Consider the following 14425-nt stretch of genomic DNA (forward strand, 5'->3'; position numbering starts at 1 on the left):
CCAAGCGTGAGCAGCCAAAACCTATAACATGTGCTGTCTCAGTTCTATATTTAAGAAATGAGGAATTATGTACATTATTTACAATTCACAGATATTTGTCCTCATCTTGTTTGTTGTTAATACAACGTTTTGGCTGATATACTCTCCAGCCTTCATCAGGTGTCTTGGGGAAATTTCGAACCTGAGTTCTCATTCCTAAGGTATATGGCATAGTGGTTAAGAGCGCGGGCTACTAACCCCAAGATTCCGAATTCAATTCCAGGCAGTGACCTGAATAATAATAATAATAATAATAATAATAATAATAACAACAACAAACACAACATCGAAAAATACCTTAGGAATGAGAACCCGGGTTTGAAATTTCCCCAAGACACCTGATGAAGGCTGGAGGGTATATCAGCTGAAACGTTGTGTCAACAACAAACAAGATGAGGACAAATATCCGTCTATTTTAAATAATGTAAATAATGTACTATCTCATTTAACAAAGTTTTCTTTTGTTGTTTCTGGCCAGGACCATACTGATGTTGGAACTTAAATCATTTCTCCATTTTAAAAATGCCAGTCTTTTGAGGCTGGTATTCGTCACAGGGCATTAAATTATAAAAGGTTGCCTTAAATAAGTCCCTTTACAAACTGCAGAAAAATAGATGCTTTATGTGCGCGCGCACACACACACACCTTTATGATGTGGTGCTCAAGTACAAGAAATAGCCAGATATATTAGAGCTCAAAATAGTACATTGCTTTAAACTCTGTAGATTCACATGTACAGTGCTTATCAGAGTCAGAGTACAATAATGAATATACTGCAGAATGGGCTACAACAGATGAACAGAGGAAAACATTTGGAAAAACAACAGAAAACAATATCAGTGATTTTAGTAGTGTATGAATGAATATTTTGAAATATTCATACAAAAGCACAGATATTGTTTTATGTTGTTATGTCAGATATGTGTGTGCGTGTGTGTACCATGTAACCACACATGCTTTTTGTGGACTTTTCTTTTCCGTCTCTTCAGACCATTCCTCTTTTCTCTTTCTGATGCTTGAAATGTCACCCCACTCTTTCCTCCATCTTAAACTGAGTGTCAACCTAGCACATACACTGTATGTGTCCTTTTGACACTTTTGACGCTTTTGTCGTTTTTGGTTTATTTTTGATTTGGCTATATATATTTGTGAACAGTGAGGAAATTTATAAATCATCTAGATAATGTTGAAGGGGCATTAAGACATAATTACGTTACTCTCTTTACTTGTTTTTTGTCATTTGACTGTGACCATGCTGGAGCACCGCCTTTAGTCGAGCAAATCGACCCCAGGACTTATTCTTTGTAAGCCTAGTAATTTTTCTATCGGTCTTTTTGCTGAACCGCTAAGTTACGGGGACATAAGCACACCAGCATCGGTTGTCAAGCGATGTCGGGGGTACAAACACACACTCACACACGCACATACACATACACATACATACGACAGGCTTCTTTTAGTTTCCGTCTACCAAATCCACTCACAAGGCTTTGGTCGGCCCGAGGCTACAATAGAAAGCACTTGCCCAAGGTGCCATGTAGTGGGACTGAACCCAGAACCATGTGGTTGGTAAGCATAGTTAATGTGTCCTTGTTTATTTATTTTATATCATGTCTATGAACTGCTAAAGTTGATTCCTATCACCTGAAAATACTTATAACTTATGTTCAATTTTGCCCATTAGTTTTTAGCCATTTTGATTCAATCTGAATTTTTTTCTTCAATATTCAGGAAAGTTCAGGTGAAACTGTTCTTGTTTAAAGAAAAAGGTATTTGGAAGAAAGAATACTTCCTGAAGTTTAAAGATGGGAGTGTTATTGATAAACTTCCACCAGAACTTGTAAGGAAAACCAGATCTGGACTCGGTATGTGTTTACCTCTGTATTCTTTTTTTTTATACTGTTGATGAAACATTTTTATAATAATTTCATTGTATAACATCTCTGTATATCAGAATTGATTTTTTAAAAAACTTTCATACTTGAATATAGTGTTCTCAGATAACACTGTGTAACATGATATTTGTTTTTGGGTAGCAACTGTTATTTCCTATTAGCTTACTCCTAGAAAGTATGAAAAACGGCTAATATTTCCTTCAAACTTTGCTTTTGTTACATTTATTCAAACCCCAGCAATGCACTTATTGTCAAACTACTAAGGGACATGTTGAAGTGGTTAAAGTCAAGCAACTGACAAGCAAATCTGTGGTATTGAGCAGAGTATTTGCTATAATGAATGATATTTCTGCTTCAGCAACTCAGCACTGAGTTTGTCTGAAATGTAATGGAAAATAGGTCAGTTTCAAAACAATGTCCACATTACAAAAGCAAAGTTTGACGGGAATAATAGTCATTTCTTTTGATTTGCAGTTAGAAGCAAATATGAAATAGCACTGACTGATCAAAGATACACACACACAAAAAAAAATATAACACAGCACAATCTAAATTTAACTAACAAAGAAAATGATTGAGACTAGAAAAATTTAGAGGAAAACAATAATATTTTTAACTACTACAGCAAAATGAATGTTTGTTATTAATTAGCAAAATCATTAGAGCATTGGACATAATGCTTTGTGCTCTTTAGTTATGCACTTTACATTTGAGTTCTATTATTGTTGAGGTCAACTTTGCATTTTATCTTTTCAGGATGTTATAATTATTGGATGACAGTTTATATAATTCATGTGGCAGTTCTTTCTGAATGTCAACATTTACCTTTTTTTTATCTCAAATTCATGTTATTGGCTTATTTGAGTTCTTTCCTTTGGACTCATTTTGTTTAATAATACACTTATAACTTTAGTAGTCAGATTTCAACATGTAACCTTACCTTACATGATTTTGTATTATGTACTAAGATAGAATTCAACACTAACAATCCTTTCTACTATAGGCACAAGGGGACTAGTTGATTTCATCCCCCACCCCAGTACTTAAGTGATACTTATTTTATTGACTCTGAAAGAATGAGAGGCAATGTTGACGTAGGCGGAATTTGAATTCAGAATGTAAAGCTTAACGAAATTCCACTAAGCATTCCGTCCAACATGCTGGCAATTCTGTCAGTTCACTGCCTTAAACAATGTACTCATAATATTTATGAGTAATTGGTCACATTTGTACAGAACAACAATGACAGATCATGATGACAGGTCACTCAAGCAGGAGTCTATTTAATATGCAGATAATGAAAACTGTTATTAAATATATGTATACATTCACACATATATATATTTTGATACTTTGATAGGTTTCGGCCATTATTGGCCCAGGCCATGTCTAACTTAATAGCACCACCTGGTTGTTATATATGTATAAAATAAAACTATAAAATCCACCCTTTTAAAGCCTAGCCAGGCTCATGGGCCCAGTTTCCCGGTTTCAATGGCGTATGTGTTCCTCAGCTGGACGGCACACCAGTCCATCGCAGCGTTACTCATTTTTGCCAGCTGAGTGAACTGGAGCAACGTGAAATGAAGTGTTTTGCTCAAGAACACAATGTGTCGCCTGGTCCAGGAATCAGAACCACAATATTACAATCATGATGCTGACACCCTAACCACTAAGCCACGCACCTCCACACACACACACACACACACACACACACACCACACACACACACACACACACACATATATATGCATATGTATATATATGATTGTTGCTAAATATAACTAAGATGTTAGAAACATCTACATTGCTAGAAATAAGAGCTAAAATGCTCTAATGCTATAATCAAAGCACATAATTGTATACATATATATTGACTCCCACCCACGCTAGCATGGAAGGAAGATGTTAAATGTCGATGATGATGATGATATACTGAGTTCTCCTTTTGCATATTACTGTCTATATTAATTTTCTGTATACACATTAGTGATTCCCTAATGACAGAATTCAGTCTGAGATCTGCTGAAGTTGAGCCAGTCCTTACTGACAAGGCAATGGAAATTGCAAAACTGACCAGTTAGTATAAGGAATTCTTGATCAGTATTTTTGGGTGATTATAGTCCCTGTCAGTGTATGTATACAATTATGTGCTTTGACTACAGTATTAGAACATTTTAGCTCTTATTTCTAGCAATGTAGGTGTTTCTAATACCCTAGTCATATTTAGTGACAATTATAATTTTCCTTTTTGGTAAAACATTGCACACTGCTCTCTATATTAATTATATATATATATATATATATATATATATATATATAAATCAAAATCAAAATCATTTCGATGACTGGCATCCGTGCTAGCAGGGTGCAAAGAGCACCATACGAGTGTGATTGTTGACAGAGTGGCTATCCGAGTATGATCATTACCAGCGTCGCCTTACTGGCACTTATGCCTGTGCTAGTAGGGTGCCAAGAACACCATCTGAGCGTGATCATTGCCAGAGCAGCCAACTGGCTTCTGTACCCGTGGCACATAAAAGGGCACCATTCGAGCGTGATCGTTACCAATGTCGCTTCACTGGCACCTGTGTCGGTCACATGTGTAAAAAGATTTGAGCAAGGTCATTGCCAGTACCGCCTGACTGGCCCCCGTGCAGGTGGCATGTAAAAAGCACCCACTACACTCTTGGAGTGGTTGGCGTTAGAAAGGGTATCCAGCTATAGAAACTCTGCCAGATCAAGACTGGAGCCTGGTGCAGCCATCTGGTTGCCAGCCGTCAGTCAGAACCGTTCAACCCATGCTAGCATGGAAAACGGATGTTAAATAATGATGATGATATTGGGAGAATTCATGAAAAAAACAAAAGACGAAGACAGGTGGTGTAGACAACAAACGGATGTATTAGTATAATGCTCGGTAAGTGAAAAGTCTTTAATGTTTCGAGCCTACGCTCTTCCACACATATATAGATATATTGGAAGAAGAATTACAGATGTCATAGCTGAAGGTCTTGGCACTTCAGCCAAAAGATTGTTAGTTTTGTTTTTCCCTCTTGCACTTTATGCTTAGAGGCTCAACCTGCTTCATTGAATATATGTAGCAAGAGGACTTACAAACTCATTGAGGAATATGTCAACAGATAGTGCTTTGAATCAAATTTCCCCATTGACTACTGGAAATAGACTAGATCTGAACTGGTTTAGCTGTGACATAGTTTTAATTTCCGTTTGTAGTTAATTCACTTTAAATACAGCTCTAATTCTCCTGAAAAGTGTAAGTGCACCATAGATTGTATTCCCTCTTCAAATAAAAGCCTTTGACATTATGCATACAAGAAAACAAGTAGGAAACCATTGTTGCATAACTTTCCCCCAAAATGCTAGAACATAATGTTTATTTCTAGAACTAGATTTGAAAACAATACCTTCAAAATTGGAAGGTGTGTGTGTATGCATGTGAATTTTATTTTAAAAATGATTTGTATATTCTTTTTTCTTTGTAGGAATGTTTATGGAAGATCTCCTTCACTTTTCTGAAAAATTACTTGGAGTAAGAGATGTCCATGACACAGAAGAATTGACTATAAAAACTATTGACCTTATTGAAAAGATTCATAGTTATTTTTAATGCAAATTTTCGAATTTATATTCCTCTGGAAATTGTAGGCTTAACTCTTTAGCATTCAGATTACTCTGTCATCATGCATTATTTCATAGGTTTTGATGATGTGATTGTTTATTTTTAGAATGACATTTTTGGGTAGGTGCGAGAGGCCAGATCTGTCTGGTCTGAACATAAAACAGGTAGAATATTTTGGCCAGATATGGCTGGTTTAAATACTAAAGGGTTAAGAATTTCTAGAAAGGACTCACTGGGAGCTATATTAGCAGGGTTGATGTTAAAAACAGGAAAACAAAAAAATATTCTCAATTTTTCTCGATGGCAAACTTCTTTTGAGATCAAATGAGAAAGAATTTTCATAATTTCTGAACATTTGAACCGCATTTAATTCCAAATACTCAATTTTTGAAAGAATTTTATCTTTCTCTTTTGGTCTCAGGACAAATACTCAATTTTTGCAGGAATTTTATCTTTTTTTTCTTTCATCCATGATTAATGTTTGATGAAGGGACATCTGATGCATAATACTCACAAAATATTATTACTCTGGTATATGTATTTTCCAAATTCTAACTCCTCCCCTCCAAAAAGAAGAAAAAGAACCATGTATGTTACTTACTCTTTTACTTGTTTCAGTCATGTGACTGTGGCCATGCTGGAGCACCGCCTTTAATTGAGCAAATCAACCCCAGGACTTATTCTTTGTAAGCCTAGTACTTATTCTATCGTTCTCTTTTGCTGAACTGCTAACGGGGACGTAAACACACCAGCATCGGTTGTCAAACGATGTTGGGGGGACAAACACAGACACACATACATACATATATACAACGGGCTTCTTTCAGTTTCCGTCTACCAAATCCACTTAAAAGGCTTTGGTTGGCCCAAGGCTATAGTAGAAGACACTTGCCCAAGGTGCCATGCAGTGGGACTGAACCCAGAACCATGTGGTTGGTAAGCAAGCTACTTACCACACAGCCACTCCTACTTGTGCATATTTTAATATTGGAAAAGTATCTACTTTGTAAATCAGCCTCTCTGAACATGCTAACTTTGATGACTCTCTGCTTCTTTGTTGTTGCCAATATATTTCATGGCAACCCTAAATTACAATATATATAATGCAATAAGATTTTTAACTTTAGCTTATAGTAGTCACATTCTTTGGGTGAGGAAGAAGTTAATTAATCCATCACTTGACAGATTTATTAAATAGTTTCCAGTAGAACCAAAGACAAGTTGACACTGCCAGGATTTAAATTCAAGACATAAAAAATTCTTATCATCATTATTTAATGCCCATTTTTCATGCTGGCATGGGTTGGATGGTTTGGTGGAAGCTGGCAAGCCAAAGGGCTGCAGTTGTCTGTTCTGGCATGGTTTCTATGGCTGGATGCCCTTCCTAATGTTGACTACTTTAGGGTGTACTGAGTGCTTTTTACATGGTGTCAGCATGAGTGCTTCTTTTTACGTAGCACTGGCACGGGTGCATTTCTATGCAATGCCAGCACAGGTGCTTCCTTATGTGGTACCAGCACAGGTGGTTTTTACATGGTGCTGGCATCTGATCTTGAAAGAAGTCTGCCATCAAGAAAAATTAAGAACATTCCTTTGTTTTTCTTTTTTTTTTTAACATCAAACCCTACTATTATAGCTCCCAGTAAGTCCTTTCTGAGAATTCTTAAGCCTACAATTTCAAGAGGAGTACAAATGGGAAATTTTATGTTAAAAATAACTATACCTGTTAATCTTTTCAAATAATTCTTTTTAAAACTTCAATATAAAACTCTATTAATTCAGCTAAGAATTTTATCAGCTGAACTCAATGACTCAAATTTTTAACCAGCAGGCAATAGTGTTGAAGAACCCCACTTCACATTCCAGAATTGATCAGAACTATTTATATGAAAATTGTACCATTACAATTGTAACTTTATAATTAGTGCTATTGGAAGAAAAATTGAATATTAACAACTTACTACATTGAGCTGTTCTAACACTATTTGGAACATTCCAGTAAGTAACAACTCTGTAAAAAATGAAGAAATGCTAACAAACCAAAGTAACAGCTAATGTACCAGAGAAACTTCAAATTATTTTAAATAGTCTAATTCAAATTGTACATTAAAGTCCAACTTTCCTTATGTCAGAATATTTTCTTTGATATTGAAGTATACTTTTGTTCCAGCCATTCATTATTTTCTGTTAATCTTTTATCATCAGAATATCTAAGAAAAATTTATACCGTGTTTTTCCTTTCTCATTTCACATTTTCTCTTGCATTGGTCAGATGAATCAGTAAGAGAAGTATTTTTATACTTGGTTAGTTTCTATAACATACCCTCTTACTACCACAAGGTGCAGTACCTAACTCTAAATGATATGACAGTGAGTTGTAAGCAGTAGCAGCAGCAGCAGCAGCAGCAGTAGTTGTAGTAGTAGTAGTAGTAGTAGTAGTAGTAGTAGTAGTAGTAGTGATATAATATTGTTTTCTCTGAGTATCACGACTTGTTATAAAACAACTTAGAAAATTATAAATTATAAAAAAAAGAGATAGGTTCATATTTCAGAGGAAAAGCTAATGTACTAGTTAGATATACAGGATTAGCCATATGGTTTTGTGGTTGAGAAGTTTTGTTTCACATTTATATGGTATTGGGTTCAATCTCTCTGCAAGCACCTTGGGCAAGTATCTTCAACCATATCCTTTGGATTGACCAAAGGCTTGTGTTTGAAATTTGGTAGACAGAAACTATGGAAGCCCATTAGAGGAACTGTTCCTGTTCTTGGATAGTAGACTTAATCTGCTAGCTGGTTTAACATGAGTTCCTGGTTCTTAGGTACCTATAGCAGAGTTTGCTATTTTTGTAAACATCCAGGCCAGGTCTGTGAACTGAGGATAATTTCCTTCCTTCCACCATCTAGTGTTAGAAGCTCTAAAACAAGGTTTCTTCTTCTGACTATATAAAAGACAAAAAATTTAGAATTTCACCAACATTTCTACACAAATGGCATGGCTGTGTGGTTAAGAAACTTGCTTCCCAACCATGTGGTCTTAGGGTCAGTACCACTGTAGGGCATCTTGGGCAAGTGTCTTCTACAATAGCCCCTTGAGCACGTTAGCAGCTCCCGCTACCGCTAATCATGTATTTATTGTGCTGGACCGCAACTCACATAAGAATTTTATGGTCGACACTTGCGCTTCACGTAGCATCTGGCTGGTAAAGTTCGTGACGAGTAAGCCTGTTCTCTCTCGGATTTCTCTGCAAGCTGTCAACCATTCTCCTATCGACACATTCGGGCAGATATCTCTCTCCTTGGATTTGGCTCTCCAGAGCGACTTCAAATGGATTTTCGTAATTGCGGACCTACCCTATCCTATTCTCGTGATAGATTTCCTCCACCACTTCTTGTTGTTGGTGGATGTTCGCCAACAGCGTTTGTTGGATAGCTGGATAGCTCAACGCAGTTATTGGTTCCTGGTGGTCCAGTGTCCGCTCCTGTTGTAAGCCCAGTATCTTTTAGTGTTGTACCGGGTGATACATACCATTCTCTTCTCAACTCTTTCCCGGAACTTATTTCAACGTCGCTGATCCTGTACATTCAGCGAGACATTACATCGACACCAATGGTCCACTAGTGTTTGCTCGTGCTCGCTGTCTTCCTCCTGCTAAACTCAAGGCTGCAAAAGTGGAATTCGATCACATGCTCCAGCTGGTGCTTATTCGTCCTTCTACTAGCCCCTGGTCTCCCCTCTCCATATAGTCCCCAAAAGAAATTCTAATTCCCGTCCTGTTGGGTGCTATTGAAGATTAAATACTATTACGACCCCGGACAGGTACCCTATTCCACACCTTCCACTTTCTTCTACCTTGCACAGTAGCAATGTTTTTTCTAAGGTCGATCTCGTCCGGGCGTATCGCCAGATTCCTTTAAATTCACACGATATACCAAAGACTGCCGTTACTACTCCTTTTGGTTCGTTTGAATTCCTTTCAATGCCTTTAGGGTTACAGAACGCAGCTAGCACCTTTCAAAGGTTTATAGACGAGGTAATTCGTGGTCTCGACTTCGTCTATGCCTACATTGACGACTTACTCATCGCCAGTTCTACGAAGGAAGAGCATGTTCATCAACTAACGCTCCTTTTTCAGCGTCTACGCGATTATCGAGTTAAAATCAACTCGATGACTTGTGTATTTGGTTCTACATTCGCTGGAATTTTTAGGCCACATTATCAATCGTGATGGAATTCGTCGTCTCCCAGAGAAGGTACAGGCAATTCAGAAACTGCCTCCTTCATCTTCTCTTAAGGCAGCTTCGTCATTTCCTCAGTTCGGTCAATTCTTATCGTTGATTCATCCCAAATTGTGCAGAATAATTGAGTTAACATTACTGAATGATCGTAAGAAGAATGAAATTATCTCCCTTTCACCGTTCCTCGTTGCTGATTTTCAGACTGTCAAATAGGCCCTGGCTAACGTTTCAATGTTAGTTTACCCAAAATCCGATGCAAAGCTCTCGCTTGTAGTAGATGCATCGGATGCATCTGTGGGCGCAGTATTATAGTAAGCTGGCCAAGAAATTCTGTAACCGCTGGCATTTTATTCCCGTCAGCTCAATCCCACGGCGACGCACTATAGCACATTTGGAAGAGAATTACTCGCTGTTTATCTTGCAATAAAGCATTTTGGTCATTTCCTGGAAGGAAGGGAGTTTACAATATTCCCAAACCACAAACCCCTTATCTTTGCTCTTTTTTCCAAGCCGGACAAGTATTCGCCGAGAGAAATTTGACATTTTGATTATGTATCGCAGTTTTCTTGCGATCTTCAGCATATCTCCGGTTCCCGTAATATTGTTGCTGATGCTTTATCCCGCTTACCTGTCCACTGTCGTCTGCTTCTATGATAGATTTGATTGCTTTGGCAGCTGACCAACCACTACTATCGTCTTTGGATGTTACATCTGAAGAATTCGCAACATGCCATTTCAAGTATTTGCCATTACCAGCTTCAGACGGAGATATATTGTGTGATACATCTACTGGCTAATCCTGTCCACTCGTACCAGAGTCTCATCGTCGCACTGTCTTCAACGCCCTGCATACCTTATCATATCCTGGTGTAACAGTTTCTGTGAAGCTTATTTCTGCTCGTTTTATCTTTTGGCCAAATATGAGACATCAAATCACCGAATGGGCACGCACATGCCTTCAGTGTCAATGTTCTAAGGTTCATCGCCATGTTCATGCACCTCTTGGTTCGTGTCAGTACCCAGACGCCCGCTTCCGACGTATACATAGCGATTTAGTTGGGCTTTAACCACCTAGCCGCGGGTTCACATACATCATTATCTGATCGGTTTTCGCGTTGGCCTGAAGCCATTCCACTTATCAACATAAGTGCTGAATCCGTGGCACAAGCCCTTATTTCAGGTTGGATTTCCCGCTTTGGTGTTCCGTTACGCATTACGACGGATCGTGGAAGTCAGTTTGAATCACGGCTGTTCAACCAACTTTCTGCTATCCTGGGAGTTCGCCATAGTTGTACGACTAGCTGCCACCCAGCTTCGAACGGTATAGTCGAACGCTTTTACAACAATAAAAAGCATCTTTCCTCGCATACTCTGATCCTCAAAGGTGGAGCAGGTACCTGCCTCTCGTTCTTTTAGGTTGTCGCTCCTTCGTGAAAGAAGATTTGGGATTATCTGCCGCGGAATTCTCATATGGATTGCCACTGTTTTTACCCGGCCAAATTCTGGTTCCTGTGGATATTTCAGCACAAGATTCAGCTACCTACGTTCATCGCCTGCAAACCTATTTCTCTGACCTTCCACCGATGTCTTCTAGACTTCAAACTGTGCCTGCTGGTGTTCCAGCGAAAATTGATAAATGGACCCACGTCTCTCCAGGGACGATTTTGTGAGAGGTCCTCTCACTCAACCCTATAAGAGACCTTATCGTGTCCTGGGAAAGAACGTCAAAAGTGTTTTCCATATACATTAATAGATCTAAACAGATTGTTTCAAATGATAGGGTGAAGCAAGTTTCTTTCTGAAGCTCTTACTCCAGAACCAAATATCCCCATCCACTTTCCATCTCTGATATCTGCAAACACCGTACTCACGCAAACACCACCATCACACAACCATGTATCTCCCGCTCCACCGTCACATGTCACGATTACCCGGGCTGGGCGTCGAGTACACTGGCCAAAAAATTGTGTAAGACTATATATACCGTCCCCTGACTTTTACACATCTTGGCATTTTCCACGCATTTTATTTCAACATTTTAGTACGTTTTGACTTTTTCCACATTTTTGATATTTTTTTTTACGTGGCACATGCTGTATTTTGGAACTACTGTGTTAAATTTTGCATGTTTTATTTTCTCTTTTCACTGCTGGAACTGTTTTTTTTCTTCCATTTTGTGCATGCCTTTCCCTCTGTTTTGTTCCCTAGGTTGACCCTTCGCTACGACATACCTCTTTTTCGACTTATAGTCGCGGGGAGCAGTGTAGCAAGGACCGTAAGCGCTAAAATGAACAGGGCGGAATTATGCTCCCTCATTGTGTCGTCGTTAGGTGGCGCCACGATGGCACTTCTGCTAGGGAGGCATAAAAACCCGCCGCTCTCGGCCCGTGGGCAGTTTGACTTGTCAATGGACACAGCCAGCGAGGACTGCTTACACGTTTCGCTTTTGGCCATTACTGCTACCGCATTATGTAGCAGGCGCATTTTTTACTCTCTTCTGTTTCAGTGTCAATCACATAAGATGTAACCACGTTTGTACAATTATTTATTCACATCCACTTTTGTATGAACACTGTTATAAAAACTTGTTTAACTTTGACTCGATGTTGTTTGTCACACGAGTACATGCACTTTAACACAAACAAGAACACGGGATTCATGTTTACTCTTCACTAAAAGGTCACAGGAATAATGTGACGAATATTTCTTGGAAAAGAAAAAAATATGACTGAAAACAGTTATATTCAGAAGCAGAGATTGGGAAAATACGCCTCCTTGTCCTGGTTCATCTCGTGACTCTGATAGAAGGTAATGACATACTCATGACTACATGGAAAATACTTAACATGGCTACTCCTTATTCACTTGGAACCCGTAATTGCCAACTCATATTCTGTAAGAAGCTGTAAATGTTGTTACAGCTGATAGTAGCTTTGTTAATTAACTTCAAACTACTAGCCGCTAATACCTTAGAAAGACCGATCATCTTAACCTTATCTTCTCCACATGCAAATTCAGAGTAGCAACCTCTGCTTACTCATAGTGAGATTAATCCTCTTGTACCGATCATCAATACTGAATACCATGTTCATACTCAGCAATGAAAACAGCCACACAGCACACAAACATTTAATGTCATCACGAGGAACAGAGGCAGTAGGTATATACCTCAATTTGTTGTTGCTGATCTCTTAACTATCATATATATATATATATATATATATATATATATATATATATATATATATATATATATGTATAATTATATGTAATTGTAAGATTCAAGGATCTAGGTGTAGGAAGTTAGTAAGCTTCAAGCAGTCCGTGGTTGGTATAAAGAACAACTTTCAGGAACAATAATAGTTTATTGGCGTAAAAAGGTTGTAGGTTTTTCTCATGCCGCATTTCAATAAGCTGAAAAAAGTGTTTTTTATAGTTCACGGTTAGCATCTAGGGTTGTTATGAATGCGAATAAAAATCCAAATTGAGGGAATGAAGCTGGTAAAAATCCAGGCTACATATGTCTCCTAGCTAGCAGATACTCGATAATAATAATTACTCAACGAGGGATGCTCCACTAGCTACTCATCAGACCGAAGATATCTTAGTTAAATGAAGGTTACATTGTCGTTAAGGAATTCGAATTTGGATATATATATATACATATGAAAAATAGAAGTTGAAAATGCACTGAGAATAGTTAAAATGTTTTTCATTGATATATTTGAAGCTTTAACCGGTTTCAGTTTACACTGATTTTCAAAAAGTTCGAATAGAAAGACGTGGCTTATATCGCAGCTGACTAGTGTTTGAAGTTTGCCTTGTTTTTATAGGGCAAACACCACAAAAGAGATTAACTACCTATGTTACAAGATATGACACACTACGAACAGGTAAATAATTGCCAAAAATCAAAGACAATGACTAAACTGAACACACTCATTCACAGACATCGGAAAGGTTTAACAAATAGAGAATGTGACTACCTAACTCATTTTGATTGCAAGACTAGCTACTTCCACGGTCTCTCAAAAATCCATAAAAGTCAAACTATTAAGAATGCATGCAAAGAACCAATTTCAAGTTGCATAAACATACAATATCCCACCAACCTTAAATTTAGACCAATCGTAGCAGGCTCGAACTGTGAAACACACAGACTGACCAACTTTTTAGATATATTACTGAAACCTATTTTAAAATACATACCAAGTCTTGTGAGGGACGACCTGGACCTGTTTAAAGCACCCCAAAAAACCTATATACCACAATCCCACACCAATATGGACTAGAGGTAATAAATTTCTGGCTTGAGAAATTCCCTCATGAAATTCCGGACAGAACTGAAAAGAGTTTCATCACTGAAGGATTTAAAGTTTATCCTCGAAAACAACTTTTTTTGACTTCGATGGCAATATTTACAAACAAATATCTGGGACTGCGATGGGTACAAAAGTTGCTCCGACGTACGTCAATCTAGTCTTGGCATACATGGTGGTTCAGATATATAGAGAATCTAAATCAATATGGCTTTAACTTCCACAAATATCCACTAGAAAACTGGAAACGTTACTTAGATGACTGCCTAATCCTATAGACGCATACATTT

At 37.9% G+C, this 14425-nt stretch overlaps 1 protein-coding gene across 1 annotated transcript in view; it reads left to right on the forward strand.

The window, feature by feature from the left end:
- The window catches only part of LOC115231904 (biliverdin reductase A), a 33205-nt gene extending 27369 nt beyond the window's left edge, over positions 1-5836 (forward strand). Inside the window, exons 6-7 of the mRNA XM_029801802.2 lie at positions 1771-1904; positions 5441-5836. Of these exons, the coding sequence (XP_029657662.2) occupies positions 1771-1904; positions 5441-5565 (259 nt within the window). The 3' untranslated portion in view covers positions 5566-5836. The remainder of the gene's footprint in view (positions 1-1770; positions 1905-5440) is intronic.
- The last annotated feature ends 8589 nt before the right edge of the window (positions 5837-14425 follow it).

The sequence above is a fragment of the Octopus sinensis genome, linkage group LG2 (assembly GCF_006345805.1).
Source record: "Octopus sinensis linkage group LG2, ASM634580v1, whole genome shotgun sequence".
Classification (NCBI taxonomy): domain Eukaryota; kingdom Metazoa; phylum Mollusca; class Cephalopoda; order Octopoda; family Octopodidae; genus Octopus; species Octopus sinensis.